The sequence below is a fragment of the Rhinoraja longicauda genome, chromosome 36, assembly GCF_053455715.1.
Source record: "Rhinoraja longicauda isolate Sanriku21f chromosome 36, sRhiLon1.1, whole genome shotgun sequence".
NCBI classification, from domain to species: Eukaryota; Metazoa; Chordata; class Chondrichthyes; order Rajiformes; family Arhynchobatidae; genus Rhinoraja; species Rhinoraja longicauda.
In genome coordinates this window covers 5,646,672-5,666,193 of record NC_135988.1, presented here as the reverse complement: position 1 = coordinate 5,666,193, position 19,522 = coordinate 5,646,672, and the positions used below count along the sequence as shown (strand labels likewise).

Here is a 19,522-nt window from a genome sequence, read left to right as displayed (position 1 = left end):
CTTGTAGAGTCCATGCCTCGGCAGATCGGCACTGTTTTGGCGGCACACGGAGGACCAACAGCATATTAGGCAGGTGGTCATAATGTTTTGGCTCATCAGTGTATAAGTGTATATGTGCGTATGTGTATATAGACACCCACTGAACTTTTGTTCTCTCTCGTTTATCATATTGTTTACAGTGTGCTCTGTTTACATGTTCTGTTGTGCTGCTACAGGTAAGAGTTTCATTGTTCTGTCTGGGACATGTGGCAATAAAACACTCTGGACCCTTGAGTGATCTGACAGCTACTGAATTCAATAGAGTCTGAAGAAGGGCCTCGACCCGAAACGTCACCCACTCCTTCGCTCCAGAGATGCTGAGTTACTCCAGCATTTCGTATCTAACCACTGTCAGACCTGCTGGGTCACAGCTACGGCAAACTGGATTGAATCCTGGCCTTCTCCCCATATCCCTTCATTCCGTTAGCCCTGAGAGCTCTATCTAACTCTCTCTTGAATATATGTACATGTTGAATAAGGAGAGCAGACACAAAGTGCTGGAGTAACACAGCGGGTCAGGCAGCATCTCTGGAGAGAAGGAATGGGTGACGTTTCGGGATCAGGATCAAACCCGGGTCTCCGGCGCTGCATTCGCTGTAAGGCAGCAACTCTACCGCTGCGCCACCGTGCCGCCCTGTTTAGGGACAGCTTCTTCCCACCAACCATCAGGCTCTGGAACACGACATCCACCAACTAAACTGAATTATGAACTGCCTTGGTTGAACTACCTGAAGTGAGAGAAATCAATATTCATATCACTGGGCTGTAAACTACCCAAGCGAAATATGGGATGCCCCATTCCTTCTCTCCAGAGATGCTGCCCGTCCCGCTGAGTTACTCCAGCTTTCTGCGCCGATCCAGCATCTGTAGTTCCTTCCTTCACAGTGAAGCAGCACTTGTTTGGCTTCAGTGAAGTGTGACAACAGGAGAGTACTTGAGGACACTTCTTCCTCGCACATTTAATGTCAGCAGGCAGGTATCACTTTGCAGGACTCGCAACCGATACTCATTATCCGGCAAGGTAATGGAAGAGTGAGACTTTAGCGCAAACAATGATTGACTCTTTACTCGTGAGTGCCCTTTCAAGCTGATGTACTGTGATGACGATCTGGCGATGTATCTATTGCAATGAATCTTCCGCAGAACGAAATCATTCAGGCACGCAAGAAACTGCAGAGAATTGTGGACCGTCCATCGCACAAACCAACCTCCCTTCCATTGACTCCGTCTACACCTCACGCTGCCTCGGCAAGGCCAGCAGCATCATCAAGGACCAGTCTCACCCCGGTCACTCCCTCTTCTCCCCTCTCCCATCGGGCAAAAAATACAGAAGTGTGAAAACGCACACCTCCAGATTCAGGGACAGATTCTTCCCAGCTGTTATCAGGCAACTGAACCATCCTACCACAACCAGAGAACAGTGCTGAACTACTATCTACCTCATTGGTGACCCTCGGACTTTGCTGGCTCTACCTTGCACTAAACGTTATTCCCTTGTCATGTATCTGTACAGTGTAAATGGCCCGATTGTAATCACGTATTGTCTTTCTGTGGACTGGATAGCACGCAACCAAAGATTTCCGTGTCCCTCGGTACACGTGACAATAAACTAAACTGAAGTGAACGAAGTCACAGGAAATACTTGGTGGGTCAGGCAGCCTCTGTGGTGATAGAAAGAGAGTTTACTATTCAGGTCATTGATGGCAACTGATGAAAGGTCACTGACTGAACTTTTAACGCTGTTTCTTCCTCTGCATATGCTCATAGGCTCATAAGACCTAGGAGCAGAATTGGGCCATTCGGCCCATCAAGACTGTTCCGCCATTCGACCATGGCTGATCTAAATTTCCCTCTCAGTCCCATTCTCCTGCCTTCTCCCCGAAACCTTCGACACCCGTACTAAACAAGAACCCATCAATCTCCACTTTAAGAACACCTAATAGCTAGGCCCACATCATCTACGCCTCACGCTGCCTCGGCAAGGCCAGCAGCATCATCAGGGACCAGTCTCACCCCGGTCACTCCCTCTTCTCCCCTCTCCCATCAAGCAAGAGGTACAGAAGTTTGAAAACGCACAGCTCCAGCTTCAGGGACAGTTTCCTCCCAGCTGTTATCAGGCAACTGAACCATCCTCTCACTGACTGGACAGCGGTCCTGACCTCTATCTACCTCATTGGAGACCCTTGGACTATCTTTCATCAGACTTTATCTTGTACTAAATGTTACACCTTTTAGCCTGTATCTTTACACTGTGGACGGCTTGATTGTTATCATATTCCTTTAGCCCGAAGAGCTAAATCTAACTCTCTTTCTGATCAAGTTAGATTTAGCTCTTAGGGCTAAAGGAATCTAGGGATATGGGGAGAAAGCCGGAACGGGGTACTGATTTTAGATGATCAGCCATGATCATATTGAATGTTGGTGCTGGCATGAAGGGCCGAATGGCCTACTCCTGCACCAATTTTTTGCCATGTTTCTATGTTTCTAATACATGATTACAATCGAGCCATTTACAGTGTCCAGATACATGATAAAGGAATAACATTTAGTGCAAGGAAAAGCCAGCTAAGTCCAATCAAGGATAGTCCGAGGGTCACCAATGAGGTAGATAGTAGTTCAGCACTGCTCTCTGGTTGTGGTAGGATAGTTCAGTTGCCTGATAACAGCTGGGAAGAAACTGTCCCTGAATCTGGAGGTGTGCGTTTTCACACTTCTGTAACTTTTGCCCGATGGGAGAGTGGAGAAGAGGGAGTGGCCGGGGTGCGACTGGTCCTTGATGATGCTGCTGGCCTTGCCGAGGCAGCGTGAGGTGTAGATGGGGTCAATGGAAGGGGGGTTGGTTTGTGTGATGGTCTGGGCTGGGTCCATGATTCGCTGCAATTTCTTGCAGACCCGTTGGGTCAGAGATTTGCTCAAATACAAAGTTCCTTTAAAGTAGCATCACAGATAGAAAGGGTGGTCAAGAAGGCTTTCGGCAAATTGGCCTTCATCAGTCGGAGCACTGAGTATAGAAGTTGGGAGGTCATGTAACAGTGGGACATGGGACTAGTGCAGATGAGCATGTTAAATGAATGATATTTTCTTGTACCTGGTTAGAATGAAATGCTTTGTTGTGCATACAACCTAGGCAGTACACATGTTGCCACATTTTGGCCCCGACAAATTTATGGGCAAGTTGGGCCGAAGGGCCTATTTCCCCCCTCTATGGCCCCATGAATCTCTAATACTATCGTTAGCCAGGTGCACCGTTCCTGCAGTCCAGTAATCTCATGCCCATTACTAGAGCCAGCTGCTTATACCAGATTTATTTCAATTCGATTAACTCAATGACTGACATTTAATTTGCCCAGCTGCTGGAGTGGAGCGTGAACACTTCTCAGGGCCAATAGTCCAGGCCACCAGACGCGAGCCGATAATGTACCCCGATCAGCCAAAACATTCTGACCACTGACAGGTGAAGTGAATAACATTGATTATCTTGTTACAACGGCACCTGTCAAGGGGTGGGATATATTAGGCAGCAAGTGAAGAGTCAGTTCTTGAAGTCGATGTGTTGGATGCAGGAGAAATGGGCAGGAGTAAAGACCTGAGCGACTTTGACAAGGATCAAATTGTTATGGCCAGACGACTGGGTCAGAGCATCTCTGAAACGGCAAGGCTTGTGGGGTGCTCCCGGTCAGCAGTGGTGAGTACCTACCGACAGTGGTTCGAGGAGGGACAAACCACAAACCGGCGACAGACAGGGTGTTGGGCTCCCAAGGCTCATCAATGCACGAGGGCAACGAAGGCTATCCCGTCTGGTCCGAACCGACAGAAGGTCGACTGTGGCACAAGTCACAGAAAATTTTAATGGTGGTCAGGGAAGCAATGTGTCACAATACACAGTGCATCGCACCCTGCTGCGTATGGGGCTGCACACGGAGGACCAACAGCATATTCGGCAGGTGGTCATAATGTTTTGGCTTAGCAGGTCATAATGCTTTGGCTGATCGGTGTATACACTGTGCTGCCACACAGTTCCAATAAAGGACAACAAATAGACACAAACTAATAGCCATTGCACTGTAGAAGGACAAGAGGGAGTGCCCGGGGGAGACATCCTTGACTATGCTCGGCAAGGCCAACAGCATCATCAAGGACCAGTCTCACCCCGGCCACTCCCTCTTCTCCCCTCTCCCATCAGGTAAGAGGTACAGAAGTGTGTAAACGCACACCTCCAGATTCAGGGACAGTTTCTCCCCAGCTGTTATCAGGCAACTGAACCATCCTATCCACAACTAAAGAGCAGTCCTGACCTCCCATCATCCGGCACGGTGGCGCAGCGGTAGAGTTGCCGCCTTACAGCGAATGCAGCGCCGGAGACTCAGGTTCGATCCCGACCACGGGCGCCGTCTGTACGGAGTTTGTACGTTCTCCCCGTGACCTGCGTGGGTTTTCTCCGAGATCTTCGGTTTCCTCCCACACTCCAAAGACGTACAGGTTTGTAGGTTAATTGGCTGGGCAAATGTTTTTTTTTAAATTGTCCCTAGTGTGTGTAGGATAGTGTTAATGTGCGGGGATCGCTGGGCGGCACGGACCCGGTGGGCCGAAGGGCCTGTTTCCGCGCTGTATCTCTCTAAATCTAAAATCTAAATCTAAATCTAAATCAACCTATTGGAGACCCTGGAACTATCTTTAATCGGGCATTACTGCACTTTATCTTGCACTAAACGTTATTCCCTTAATCCTGTAACTGTACTCTGTGGATGGCTTGGTTGTAATCTTTTCACTGACTGCACAGCACGCCACAAAAAAGCTTTTCACTGTACCTCGGTACAAGTGACAATAAACGGAACTATGCTTAAGGAACTGAAGATGCTGGTTTGGAGTAAATTAGTGACAGAAAAAAGGAATAGGAGCAGGCCATTCAGCCCGTCAAGCCCGCTCTACCACTGAAGCCTGATCTTCTATCTCAACACCATATTCCCACTCTCTCCCAGAAATCTATCTCCAATATATTCGAGGACATGGCTTCAATTGTTTAGTGGCTCAATGGTTCTTTGTTATCACATGTACAGACATGCAGTGAAATTATTTTCTTGCATGCAGTTCAGTAAAGTATTACAATACATATATTCTTAAATGTTGGGATAGTCCCAGCCTTAACTACGATAGGGCAGCGCAGCGGTAGAGTTGCTGCCTTACAGCGAATGCAGCGCCGGAGACCCGGGTTCGATCCCGACTACGGGCGCCGTCTGTACGGAGTTTGTACGTTCTCCCCGTGACCTGCGTGGGTTATCTCCAAGATCGGTTTCCTCCCACACTCCAAAGACATGCAGGTTTGTAGGTTATTTGGCTTGGTAAATGTAAAAATTGTCCCTGGTGTTTGTAGGATAGTGTCAATGTGCGGGGATCGCTGGTCGGTGCGGACCCGGTGGGCCGAAGGGCCTGTTTCCACGCTAAACTAAACTAAACTAAACATATGCACAAACCCAGATTAAGTACAGAGGTTATAGAAATTCTCAGTTCTCCACTGAGAACTGATACAAGAGTCGCCAGGTTTTGGAGCCAATTTCAAAGTCCAGGTTGCTTTGAGTGCAGCGGGTCTTAAGGCCGGTTATCCTGGTGGCCTTGCAGGGTCGGCCTAGCCGAGAGAAGGTGTAGGTGTCCTCCACTGGTCTGTGCCACAGCAGGCCGCATACGCCCCACGTGCACGGTCTCCTGGGAAGGCTGCCCGGTGAAGGCGAGCCCCAGGCTGCTGCAGGGCCTCCAGCCATCACCTCCGTCCGGATCGGCCAGCGAAGTGTCCTCCCTCTCCCTCTCCTCGCCCGCCACCGCTCAGACCGTGTCCCAGGGGTGGGTGTGGAGAATTCCTCAGATTCACCACCATCTGATTCATCACCACCACAGGTATAGAAGTTGGGAGGTCATGTTGCAGTTGTATAAGACGTTGGTGAGACCGCATTTAGAGTATTGTGTTCAATTCTGGGCACCATGTGATAGGAAAGATGTTTCAAGCTGGAAAGGGTACGGAGAAGATTTACGAGGATGTTGCCAGGACTTGAGGGTGTGAGCTACAGGGAGAGGTTGAGTAGGGTGGGTCTCTATTCCTTGGAGCGCAGGAGGATGAGGGGCAATCTTGTTGAGGTGTACAAAATCATGAATAGATCGGGTAGATGCACAGAGTCTCTTGCCCAGAGTAGGTGAATCGAGGACCAGAGGACATGCAGGTAGTATAAGAAAATAACTGCAAATGCTGGTACAAATCGAAGGTGTTTATTCACAAAATGCTGGAGTAACTCAGCAGGTCAGGCAGCATCTCAGGAAAGAAGGAATGGGTGACGTTTCGGGTCAAGACCCTTCTTCAGATTGATGTCAGGGGGCGGGACAAAGGAAGGATATAGGTGGAGACAGGAAGATAGAGGGAGATCTGGGAAGGAGGAGGGGAAGAGAGGGACAGAGGAACTATCTAAAGTTGGAGAAGTCGAGGACATGCAGTAGGTTTAAGGTGAAGGGGAAAAGCTCTAATTGGAATCTGAGGGGTAATTTTTTCTAGTAGGAGGCAGAAGGTAGTTGAGGTAGGAGGTAGTTGAGGCTGGGACTATCCCAGCATTTAAGGTACATGGATAGGGCAGGTTTGGAGGGGTATGGACCAAACGCAGGCAGGTGGGACTAGTGTAGTTGGGAATTAGTGGCCGGTGTGGGCAAGTTGGGCCGAAGGGCCTGTCTCCACACTGTATCACTCTATGACTCTATCTGAGGGAATACATTTCCCTTCATCGTCGTGCTATCCTGAGACTCCTGGCAGGTTCTGGCATTCCCCGGGCATCTCCTCTTCGACCCTGCGATAGGAAAGATGTTGTTACGCTGGAAAGAGTGCAGAGAAGATTTACCAGGATGACACCAGGACATGAGGGCCTGGGGAAAGGTTGGGCAGGCTAGGACCTTATTCCCAGGTACGCAGGAGGATAAGGGGCGATCTTATAGAGGTGTATTAGACCACAAGGGGAGTAGATAGGGTGAATGCACAATTGAGATGTACTGTATGAGATCATGAGAGGAATAGCTGGGTTAAATGCACACTTTTAGCTGACTTTGGGCTGACCATCAGCCTGAAGAAGACGGACGTCCTGGGACAGAGGCACTGCCTGTCATCACCATCGACGACTACGAACTCGATGCCGTCCATCAGTTCACGTACCTCGGCTCCACCATCACCGACAACCTCTCCTTGGACACAGAGATTGACAAGAGGATCGGGAAGGCAGCTACAACTCTCGCTCGCCTCACAACCCGAGTGTGAACCAAACCAAAGCTGACAGTGAAGACAAAGACAGCAGTCTACAACGCCTGTGACAACAGCACGCTGCTGTACGGCAGTGAGACATGGACCACATATGCCAGACTGGAGAGAAGACTCAACACCTTCCACCTTAGAAGCATCCGCAGTATCCTGGGGACATCCTGGCAAGACAGAGTGTCCAACGCCGAGATTCTGTCTGGCGCTGGCCTTCCGAGTATGTACACTCTACTCAGGCAGCGCAGGCTGCAGTGGCTGGGCCGTGTCCACCGCATGGAGGATGGCCGTATTCCAAAAGACACCCTCTATGGAGAGCTGACATCTGGGAGGAGAACCATTGGCTGCCCCCAGCTACGTTACAAGGATGTCTGCAAGAGAGATTTGAAGGCGCTCCACATCGATGTGCAGTCCTGGGAGAGCCTTGCAGCTGACCGCACGGTGGAGAGGTACCCTGAACCAACATCTCAAAATGGGGGAAGAGAAACTGATGAACGCAGCGGCAGACAAGTGGGCACGCAGAAAGGAGCGCAGCAACTTCAACAGACCAGAGACCACACACAAATGTGACCTTTGCCACAGAGACCGTCACTCCCGCATTGGTCTCTTCAGCCACAAGCGACGCTGCTCTAGCCGAGGGGTGGAGCAAGCAGCCAACTAGGATGCATCACCCATGGTCAGCCATGACCGAGGGCGGCCTACTGACAAGCCAGAGTAGGGGAAGCAAGAACCAGAGGACATAGGTTTAAGGTGAGAGGGGAAAGATTTCACAGGAACCTGAGGGGCAACTTTTTCACACAAAGGGTGGTGTGTGTATGGAACGTGCTGCCAGAGGAGAAATCGAGAGGAGGAGAACTTCTTCAGTGGACAAAGCTGCCAGAGGAGGAAGTTGAGGCAGGGACTATCACAACATTTAAGAGACATTTGGACAGGTTACGTGGACAGGACAGGTGTAGAGGTATATGAGCAATGTGGGACTAGTGAAGATGGGGCATGTTGGCCAATGTGGGCAGGTTGAGCTGAGGGGACTGTATTCCTTGGAGCGCAGGAGGGTGAGGGGTGATTTTAACCAACATCTGCAGTTTTCTTCCTACACTGAGCCAAAGGGCCTGTTTCCACACGGTTGGACTCCATGACCCTGTTTGGAAAGAAGGATTTAAGAAGGATTTAAAACGCAAAGTTTGTCAAGACCCTGGCAGTCCTTGCTGAAGATCCATCACATGCAGATTTTCTTTAATTAACCTTCCCAGTGTCCTGTGGTAGTTTACACGCAGATTATAGCTTTTTAATTGGACTTTCATTAAAACCTTTAATTGAGCAGCATCAGGTCCACTGAAGTGATGGGAGAAAGTACAAGCAAACATTAAATCAATGGAAGACAATTAGTTGTTTCGATTAATCCATCGCGATCGCTTTGCTTGGAATTTTTCAGCAGAAACACTTTAACCTTTTCGTGTAATTTGCTGGGGTTTTCTTAAACAAAAATAAAAGCAATCAACCTTTGCAATAACATATCCAATTCAAAACTCTACCAAACAAACCCACCACCAAAATACAAAATCACCCCATTATCTTGACAAATATTCTTAAATGTCAAATACATTCTGAAACAACTATGGTCACGGTGGCGCAGCGGTAGACAATAGACAATAGGTGCAGGAGGAGGCCATTCGGCCCTTCGAGCCAGCACCGCCATTCAATGTGATCATGGCTGATCATTCTCAATCAGTACCCCGTTCCTGCCTTCTCCCCATACCCCCTGACTCCGCTATCCTTAAGAGCTCTATCCAGCTCTCTCTTGGATGTATTCAGAGAATTGGCCTCCACTGCCCTCTGAGGCAGAGAATTCCACAGATTCACAACTCTCTGACTGAAAAAGTTTTTCCTTCATCTCTGTTCTAAGTGGCCTACCCCTTATTCTTAAACTGTGGCCCCTGGTTCTGGACTCCCCCAACATTGGGAACATGTTTCCTGCCACTAACGTGTCCAACCCCTTAATAGTCTTATACGTTTCGATAAGATCCCCTCTCATCCTTCTAAATTCCAGGGTATACAAGCCTAGTCGCTCCAGTCTTTCAACATATGACAGTCCCGCCATTCCGGGAATAAACCTAGTAAACCTACGCTGCACGCCCTCAATAGCAAGGCGGTAGAGTTGCTGCCTTACAGCAAATGAGGCGCCGGAGACCCAGATTCCATCCCGACCACGGGCGCTGTCTGTACGGAGTTTGTACGTTCTCCCCGTGACCTGCGTGGGTTTTCTCCGAGATCTCCGGTTTCCTCCCACACTCCAAAGTCGTGCAGGTTTGTAGGTTAATTGGCTGGGTAAAAGTAAAAAATGTCCCTGGTGTGTGTAGGGCAGTGTTAATGTGCGGGGATCGCTGGTCGGCGCGGACCCGGTGGGCCGAAGGTCCTGTTTCCGCGCTGTATCTCTAAACTAAAAATCTAAACTATATTACAATCCTTGTCAAGGATGCATTCCACACCCCACCCCATCCCCACCCACCGCGGTTCCCAGGGGTCCCGGAAATCCCCCAGGATGCCCGTGGACAGCGCGTAGTCCCTCTCTAGTACCGCCCGGGCGCGGAGGTACACCCCGGAAAACCTGCTGTCGGGTGAAGAACAACTTACCTGCATCTTTCACGCAAAGGACAAAAGTGAATTGTCGATGCCATGTTACGGGTTTGCCAATGGGTCGGATTTAGAAAGCAGGGACAACATGGGAGGGACAGTTGGCGGGGTTTGACCAGCGGCCAGCGGCCAGCGACCAGCGATCCCCGCACATTAACACTATCCTACACACACTTTAGGGACAATTTACACTTATACCAAGCCAAATAACCTGCAAACGTGTACGTCTTTGGAGCGTAGGGGGAGAACCGAAGATCTCAGAGAAAACCCACTAAGGTCACGGGGAGAACGTACAAAGTCCGTACAGACAGCGCCCGTAGTCGGGATCGAACCCGGGTCCTGCAAGCGCTAGAAGGCAGCGACTCTACCGCTGCGCCACCGCGCCGTCCTTGTGGCTAGCCTGGGTCATAAACAATGTTAGCATTGTAATCCCTCCTGCTTCTGGGATTGGTCTCGACCTTGAATGTGCCCCTTAAAACCTATCCCTTTGCACAAGGCATTGGTCGCTGTCTGCTTTTACGGCTTCACAAGTTCAAAAGACCGTTCGGCCCATCGAGTCTACTCCGCCATTCAATAGTGGCTGATCTATCTTTCCCACCCAGCCCCATTCTCCTCCCTTCTCCCCGTAACCTTTGACGCCCGTACCATTCAAGAATCTGTCAATCCCCGCTTTAAAAATACTCAATGACTTGGTCTCCGCAGCCGTCTGTGGCGATGAATTCCACAGTTTCACCACCTTTTGACTGAAGAAATTCCACCTTGACTCCTTTTAAAAGGTGTGTCCTTTTATCCTGAGGCTTTGCCGCCCTGGTCCTAGACTCTCCCACTAGTGGAAACAACCTCCCCACATCCACTCCATCCAGGCCTTTCATCATTCGGCGCTGGAGTAGCTCAGCGGGACAGGCAGCATCTCTGTCGAGAAGGAGTGGGCGATGATTCGGGTCGGGACCCAAGAAGGGTCTCGACCCGAAACGTCACCCATTCCTTCTCTCCAGGGAAGCTGCCCGTCCCGCCGCACCGAGTTACTCCGGCATTTTGTGTCTACCTTCGGTGCGAACCACATCGGCAGTTCTTTCCAACACTTTCACCGTCTGATTTGGCTTGCGGCCAGACTGTGTTGAGTTGCCCTCCTTGGAACACGCCTTGGGGTGTTTCACCGTTCTGTAGGCGCTACACCAATGCGGGGAACTGTTGCTGTAGTACGTGCCATTCCCTAAGTCTGATCTGAAGCGTTATTTACAGACTAAACATTAACGCGGGCACAATGTGTTCAGAGCCAAATCGCTGTTGAAGTTCCTAATGGATACTCAAAGGATGCAGTCAGTAAATTTGAAGCAATATTTCATTTAATACCGCTTTCAAAAATTAATTATAACTTCAGCTGACCATCACAAGGCAGATAGTATTGCTCAGAAAATCAAATCCACACGTAAAAAATCATTAGCATGCACCAGGCGCTGTGTGTGTTAATGGAACTGTCCTAAGTAGCTCTGGGGTTGTAGCTGCCCTTTCACCGCGCGTACTGTTCATTATCTTTCAATTACGAGCTCACAGCTTCATTCCTTCAGATATCTCCCCGACCTCTCCACCCCTCGAACCTCTTCCAGACGCCTCAGTTGACTGCGTTCTCCACAATGCTCCTCCACTGTCCGTCGGCTGCCTGTTTCGTGCAGATAAAATATCCGTGGTAGCTCAGCAGAGGACTAACGCTGGCTGCCGTGTCCAGATGCAGCTTTAAGCTCCAGCCTTGGTTTAGCTTGTAGAGTTATACGGTGTGGAAACAGGCCCTTCGACCCAACTTGAACAAGCCGCCCAACACGCCCCATCCTTACTATCCCCACCTGCCCACAACCCTCTAAACCTATCCTATCCATGTACCTATCCAAATGTCTCTTTAAGGGTTTGATAGTACCTGCCTCAACTACCTCCTCCAGCAGATCGTTCCATACACCTACCCACCCTTTGTGTAAAAATGTTACTGCTCAGGTTACTCCCGCCTCACCTTAAACCTATGTCCTCTCATTCTCGATTCCCCTACTCTGTGCATTTACCCGATCTATTCCTCTCATGATCATGTACGCCTCTATAAGATCACCCCTCATCCTCCTGCCTTCCAAGGGATAAAGTCCTATCTTGGTCAACCTCTCCCTATACCTCACGCCCTTGAATCCTGGAAACATCCTCGTAAAACTTCTCTGCGCCCTTTCGAACTTGACAACATCTTTCCTATAACAGAGTGACCAAAACTGAACACAAAACTCTAAATGTGGCCTCACCAATGTCTTATACAACTGCAATATGACATCCCAACGTCTATACTCAGTCCTTTGACTGATGAAGGCCAATGTGCCAAAAACCTCCCTATATACCTGCGTCTCCACCTTCAAGGAACCGGGCACCTGCACTCCTAGATCCATCCGCTCTGCAACTAGGGTTGCCAACTTCCTCACTCCCAAATAAGGGACAAGGTGACCTCACCCAGCCAGCGGCCACGTGCTCCCGCTCCACCAATAGTGCCCACCCGGGCCGGGAGGCGGGTTGCTACGCAACCTCCGTTCGACGATGCCCGGGTGTCGGGAGCTAAACTGTCGGGACGTACAGCGTCCGGGCCTACAGCGCCGTCCGGGCCTAATACGGGACAAGGGCGGTCCCGTACGGGACAAAACAATTTAGCCCAAAATACGGGATGTCCAGGCTAATACGGGACAGTTGGCAACCCTATCTACAACACTCCCCAGAGCCCTACCATTCACTGTGTAGGCCCTGCCCATGTTAGACTTTCCATAGTGCACCACCTCACATCTCTCTGTGTTAAATTCCACTTTTGTATCATCTGCAAACTTGCTAATCTCGCCATGCATGTTCTCATTAGTGGTGTTGCCCTTGCCTTTTGCCACCCCCTAGTGGCCACTCTGTCCGATGTAACCAAAACCCGTTAATATATCACCTATTCCTCACCACTTACCTGCCAGGCTTTTTCCTGCTACTCCTCCTCTCTTGCAACTTTCTTTCCTAACCCACCTCCCCCCCCCCCCCCCCCCCGCACGCTATAATCAGTCTGAAGAAGAGTCCAGACCCAAAACGTCACCTATCCGTCAGCTTCTCACTGTACCTCGGTATATGTCACAAGGTCATAAGGAATAGGAGTGGAATTAGGCCATTCGGCCCATTAAGTCTACTCCGCCATTCAATCACCTGACAATAAACTAAACTGTGACTGTAACTATCCATGCTCTCCTGAGATGCTGCCCGACCCGCTGAGTTTAGTTTAGTTTTAGTTCAGAGATACAGCACGGAAACAGGCCCTTCAACCCACCGAGTCCGCGCCGAACAGCGATCCCCGCACACTAACACTATCTTACACACACTAGGGACAATTTTTACATTTGCCAAGCCAATTAACCTACAAACCTGTACGTCTTTGGAGTGTGGGAGGAAACCGAACATCTCGGAGAAAACCCACGCAGGTCACGGGGAGAACGTACAAACTCCGTACAGACGGCACCCATAATCGGGATCGAACCCGGGTCTCTGGCGCTGCAAGCACTGTGAGGCAGCAACTCTACCGCTGCGCCACCGTGCCTCCAGCACTCTGTGTCTCTCTAGGACATTGGTCAGCTTGTGTAAACGTTGGGTGAGGGTGAGGTGGGTGGATGTGTGAGACTCTGGGAGTAATGAAAGTCAGAGTACGTCTCGACCTTCCGCCCGGCTACGATCTGATTCAGCTGTCTTTTCTTGCAGCTCTAAAACGCAGTTACAGCTGCAGCTTGTGTCACGTGGTCCTGAATTCCATAGAACAATACCACGCTCACCTGCAGGGGTCCAAACACCAGACCAAGTAAGTAGTGTTACCTGTCTTTCAATCGTCCCTCTCTAACTGCCGATGATGATGAGGATTGTCGTGTGATGGTCGACTTCTCCAAGACAGTGTACAAAGAGTCGTCATGTTCCTGGTGCCCGTAAAGTTCTTAACTGTGGTCTTGTCTTGGCCTTAAAGGCCCGTTGTCATGGCAACACCCATCCTCTCCTCCGCCCGCCGCCATTTTGAAAACGGCCTTTTGTCCAGCGTCTGCCGCCATCGCCGACTCTCTCCGCCCCAAAGATACTAGAGGAGCAAGATAGACCACTCGACCCTAAAAAACGTAGTACGTCACGGCGCCATTTTAGTAGGCAGAAATTTGCAGAAGCATATAAAAAGAAAAATAACAAAAATCTGTGAATTGACAGATGAGATATATTCTGCATTTTTATGGTATCATCACACATACTGTTCCCCCACAACACTGATTACACTGCGAGAGCCATAACAATCGAACGGCGGGTTTTGCTTACCAAAATGGCGGACGTTACGCTCCTTTGCGTACTACACTTCAGTATAGGCGATTTCAACGGTGTGGTCCATCTTGTTCCTCTAGTATCTTTGCTCCACCCTCTTCCTCCCCAGTTCCCGGTCTCCGGGGTCGAGCCTCGGATGGCTGTGGACAGTTCGCGGTCTCCTGCAGGAAACATGTTCCCCATGATGGGGGAGTCCAGAACCAGGGGTCACAGTTTAAGAATAAGTGATCGGCCATTTAGGACTGAGATGAGGAAAAACGTTTTCACCCGGAGAGTTGTGAATCTGTGGAATTCTCTGCCACAGAAGGCAGTGGAGGCCAATTCACTGGATGTTTTCAAGAGAGAGTTAGATAGAGCTGTTAGGGCTAACGGGAATCAAGGGATATGGGGAAAAAGCAGGAACAGGGAACTGATTATGGATGATCAGCCATGATCATATTGAATGGCGGCGGTGCTGACTCGAAGGGCCAAATGGCCTCCTCCTGCGCCTATTTTCTATGTTTAAATGTGCGGGGCATAATTTTTTTACACAGGGGGTGGTGAGTCCCTGGAACACACAGCCGGAGGTGCTGATGGAGGCAGAAACGATCGTGGTGTTAAAGAGGATCTTAGATAGGCATACGTATGTGTAGGGAATGGAGCAATGTGGATCATGTACAGATTAGTCTATCTTGGCATCATATCCGGCACAGACGTTGTGGGTTGAAGGAACTGTTGTCTGTTCTATGAATGGCATTGAGGGATTAGTGTACCAGGAGCCAGCATTAACACAGACCTACCAACCCTTCCGAATTTGGCGGAAAGTTTCCGCTTTCTTATTTCATTTCCGCCATTCCGGTTTCGCCTCACATTTTTCCGCAAAACGGTCGGCAATTTCAACTTGTCAATTCGGCCACTCGAGATATGCCCGTGATCGAAATTACCGACTGTTTCCGGATGGTCAATATCGACGCGTCGTATTGTGATCCTTGTTAGCGCGGTCACAGACTCGCGCTATGCAATCCTTCCGTATGCTTAGTCGAGTCGCGTATATCAGCACGCACGGCACCGCGGGCCCGGCGGCGGCGACAATCGGGGATATATCGCGCATTAACGGCCGCGGACGATAGCGTACGCATGCAGATCCATCCGCTGTCAGTACTGTTTACACCGTGTACACGTATGTCAGGATAGCCACGTGACCAAAACCACGATGACAGCAAGCATGTCTACAAGAACATTCATGTCTACAAGCTTGCTTGTTCAAAAGCATTTTATGCTTGCCCAAAACACTGTCTGCTACCAACATAGTTACTGATCGGAAACACTGCAACAGTGGACTCTTATCAAGATCTGAAGCGGAAGAGGAGTGGGAATGATGAGGGTGCCAGCTGTTCAACTCTATAATGGTAGGCTTCAACCAAAACCTACATGCAGAGCAAGTATGTCCTCAATGAAATTAGGTATGTGCAGTTTTAAATGAAACTCTTTTCTATTTAAATGAAATGCATTCAAGAGAGAGCTAGATAGAGCTCTTAAGGATAGTGGAGTCATAGAAACATAGAAAATAGGTGCAGGAGTAGGCCATTCGGCCCTTCGAGCCGGCACCGCCATTCAATATGATCATGGCTGATCATCCAACTCAGTATCCCGTACCTGCCTTCTCTCCATACCCCCTGATCCCTTTACCACAAGGGCCACATCTAATTCCCTCTTAAATATAGCCAATTAACTGGCCTCAACTACCTTCTGTGGCAGAGAATTCCACAGATTCACCACTCTCTGTGTGAAAAAAAACGTTCTCATCTCGGTCCTAAAATACCCCCAGTCAGGGGGTATGGGGAGAAGGCAGGAACGGGGTACTGATTGAGAATGATCAACCATGATCACATTGAATGGCGGTGCTGGCTCGAAGGGCTGAATGGCCTCCTCCTGCACCTATTGTCTATTGTCTATTGTCTTTCTTCGTAACTTAGTCATACATTTTATGACCATTGTTCTTTTATTCAATACCAAGAGAATTGATGTGTATGGAAAAAGCAAAATAGAAAACACAAATCAAAACAACTTTTTCTTTGTGTTGTAAAAAGTATTTCTGTTCAATAACCTTTCTATAAATAGCAGATTATACTGACGATATGCCTGACATTGTATGTGTCGTCCAAGAACTACAGACTGTTGGAAATAATAGTTGTTTTTCACACATGAATGTAGCACAATGCGTATGGAAATATGGCGTGCATACTTTTCTTTTTGCTGAAACATTGCATTACGCGCCATATTATGAAGTTTGATGTATAAATTCTGAATTTTGGACATCAGAATTATGAATTTGTAAAATCAAATGTTGGGAGATCTGTTAACACAATGGGCCAAATGGCCTCCATCTTAGTTTGGAAACACAGTGTGGATTCAGACCCTTCAGTCCATCCTCGCAGAGGATCTGACGTGGGCAACGCACATTGCCGCACTGGTGGGTAAGGCTAAGCAGCGCCTTTACCACCTTAGACAACTGAGGAAATTCAGAGTGTCGCTGAGGATCCTTCATTGCTTCTACTCTGGGGCTGTAGAGAGCATCCTGTCCGGCAACATTACAGTCTGGTTTGGGAACAGCTCTGCCCAGGACAGGATGGCCCTGCAGAGAGTAGTGCGTTCGGCAGAACGCACCATGGGAACTACACTCGTCCCCCTGCAGGACCTATACATCAGGAGGTGCAGATCCAGAGCAAGCAAGATCATGAGGAACCCCTGCCACCCCAGTAACGGACTGTTCCAGATGCTACGGTCAGGCAAACGCCTCCGCTGTCACGCTGTGAAAACGGAGAGGATGAGACGGAGCTTCTTCCCACAGGCCATCAGGACTGTCAACTTTGATAACCCCAGAGACTAAATTTTTGTCGACACTTTTTGTGCTATGTTTAGTAACTTATTAACTTTATTTATATGCTGTAACTGTAATTATTTTTGTGCACAACCCGCAGGCATTGCCACTTTCATTTCACTGCACATCGAGTATGTGTATGTGACAAATAAATTTGACTTGACTTGACTTGACCGTGTCAGCGCCGACCAGCGATCATCACGTACACGAGGTCAATAGACAATAGACAATAGGTGCAGGAGGAGGCCATTCGGCATTTCGAGCCAGCACCGCCATTCAATGTGATCATGGCTGATCATTCTCAATCAGTACCCCGTTCCTGCCTTCTCCCTAGGTCTATCCTACACACTAAGGACAATTTACAGAAGCAAATTAACCGACTAACCTGCACGTCTTTGGAATATTGGAGGGAAACTGGAGCACCCGGAGAAAGCCCACGTAGTCACAGGGAGGACGTGCGAACAGCACCTGCGGCCAGGATCAAAGCTGGGTCTCTGGCGCTGTGAGGCAGCAACTCTACCGCTGCGCCACCGTGCCACCTCAGAGACATGAGCACCATCTCGGCAACACCGTGTCAATTTTTGCCGAAGCCAGTTAACCTACAAACCTGCACGTCTTTGGAGTGTGGGAGAAAACTGGAGCACCCGGGGGGAAACCCACGCGGTCACGGGGAGAACGTACAAACTCCGTTCCGACAGCACCAGCGGTCAGGATGGAACCCGGGTCTCTGGCGCTGTAATGCAACAACTCTACCGCCGCTCCACCTTGCATCTTTCCATAACAATTCTATGGTTTCAAATGTAATAAGGTTTGCCCAGAGCAGAAATTGATTTTAACAGCCTCCTACGCAGTCCCAAAATGGTTAACAAGAGATGTATTAAAATTCATATTGTTGCAAATGAAATATTTTTGTTGAATCTTCAGAAATAGAATTTGCATCCTCATGAATCTCTCTGCCAACTTGCTGTTTAGGCACCGTTTGTGTGGGCCCAGAATGTAAAATAAATCAAGCGTCAAGTGAAAAGTTTTCTTCAAAATTCACTGATTGATATCTCAGAGATGAATACTGTTAGCCACTAGTAGCCACTAGTACCTGCTTGCTGGAAACATTGCCCATTGTTTGAGTGCACACAGTCGCACGAACAGATGTCTTATAGTTTAGTTTGTTGTCATGTGTACCGAGGTACAGTGAAAAGCTTCAGGTGCATGCTATCCAGTCAGCGGAAAGACAATACACGATTACAATCGAGCCAATTACAGTGTATAGATGCATGATAAGGGAATAACGTTTGGTGCAAGATAAAGCCAGCAAAGTCCAATCAAGGGTAGTCCAAGGGTCACCAAAGAAGTAGATAGTAGTTCAGCACTGCTCTCTGGTTGTGGTAGGATGGTTCAGTTACCTGATAACAGCTGGGAAGAAATTGTCCCTGAATATCAGAGGCAGCGTGTGTGTGTGTGTGTGTGTGCGTGTGTGTGTGTGTGCGCGCGTGCGTGTGCGTGTGCGTGTGCGTGCGTGCGTGCGTGCGTATCTCTGTCTGTCCCTGTCCCTGTCTCTGTCTCTGTCTCTGTCTCTGTCTCTGTCTCTGTCTCTGTCTCTGTCTCTGTCTCTGTCTCTGTCTCTGTCTCTGTCTCTGTCTCTGTCTCTGTCTCTGTCTCTGTCTCTGTCTCTGTCTCTGTCTCTGTGATTTCAGGCTGAGTGTTGGTAATATTAACAAAGAGACTGCTCCAGCATTTGAAGTATCTGGCACGAGCAAGTATCAGCAGGCAGACCTGGTGAACACTGAAGTGGTTTCACGCCAGCATCAGAATGGTGTGTTTTCCTCGGTTTGACGGCAAATGCAGAAAACACTGGAAAGGCCCAGGAGGTCAGGCAGCACCTGCGGAAGGAGAAAAGGAATTCTCGTCTCGGCAAAGGGTCAACTGTCGGAACTGAAGAAGTCTTCAAAACTGAAACTTTAACTCTGTTTCTGCGGCCAAGAGTTTTTCTCTTTCCACTCACCGCTCAGGACAGCCACCTGCCAATGCCTAAACTAGTTACGTGTGGAAGGACTTGCCGAACAAGAGTGCATCACCATGGCCCAGAAATCACCTGCAGGACATGCAGGTTTAGTTTAGTTTAGAGATACAGCGCAGAAACAGGCCCTTCGGCCCACCGAGTCTGTGCCGACCAGCGATCCCCGCATACTAGCACTATCCCACACACACTGAAGACAATGTACAATTTTAACCAAAGCAAATTAACCTACAAACCTGCACGCCCTTGGAGTGTGGGAGGAAACTGAGATGCTGCCCGTCCCGCTGAGTTGCTCCAGCTTTTTGTGTCTATCTTCGATATCCCTGATAAACCCCCTCTGCAGCTTCTCCAAACCCTCCCCATCCTT

At 49.2% G+C, this 19,522-nt stretch overlaps 1 protein-coding gene across 2 annotated transcripts in view; it reads left to right on the top strand.

The window, feature by feature from the left end:
* LOC144610170 (zinc finger matrin-type protein 4-like) overlaps positions 1 to 19,522 on the top strand; it is a 183,541-nt gene that overhangs the window by 140,185 nt on the left and 23,834 nt on the right. Inside the window, exon 6 of one of the 2 annotated variants that reach the window (XM_078428721.1) lies at positions 13,688 to 13,784. The exons of the other annotated variant lie outside the window; for it this stretch is intronic. Within the exon in view, the coding sequence (XP_078284847.1) occupies positions 13,688 to 13,784 (97 nt within the window). The remainder of the gene's footprint in view (positions 1 to 13,687; positions 13,785 to 19,522) is intronic. 2 annotated transcript variants of the gene reach the window in all.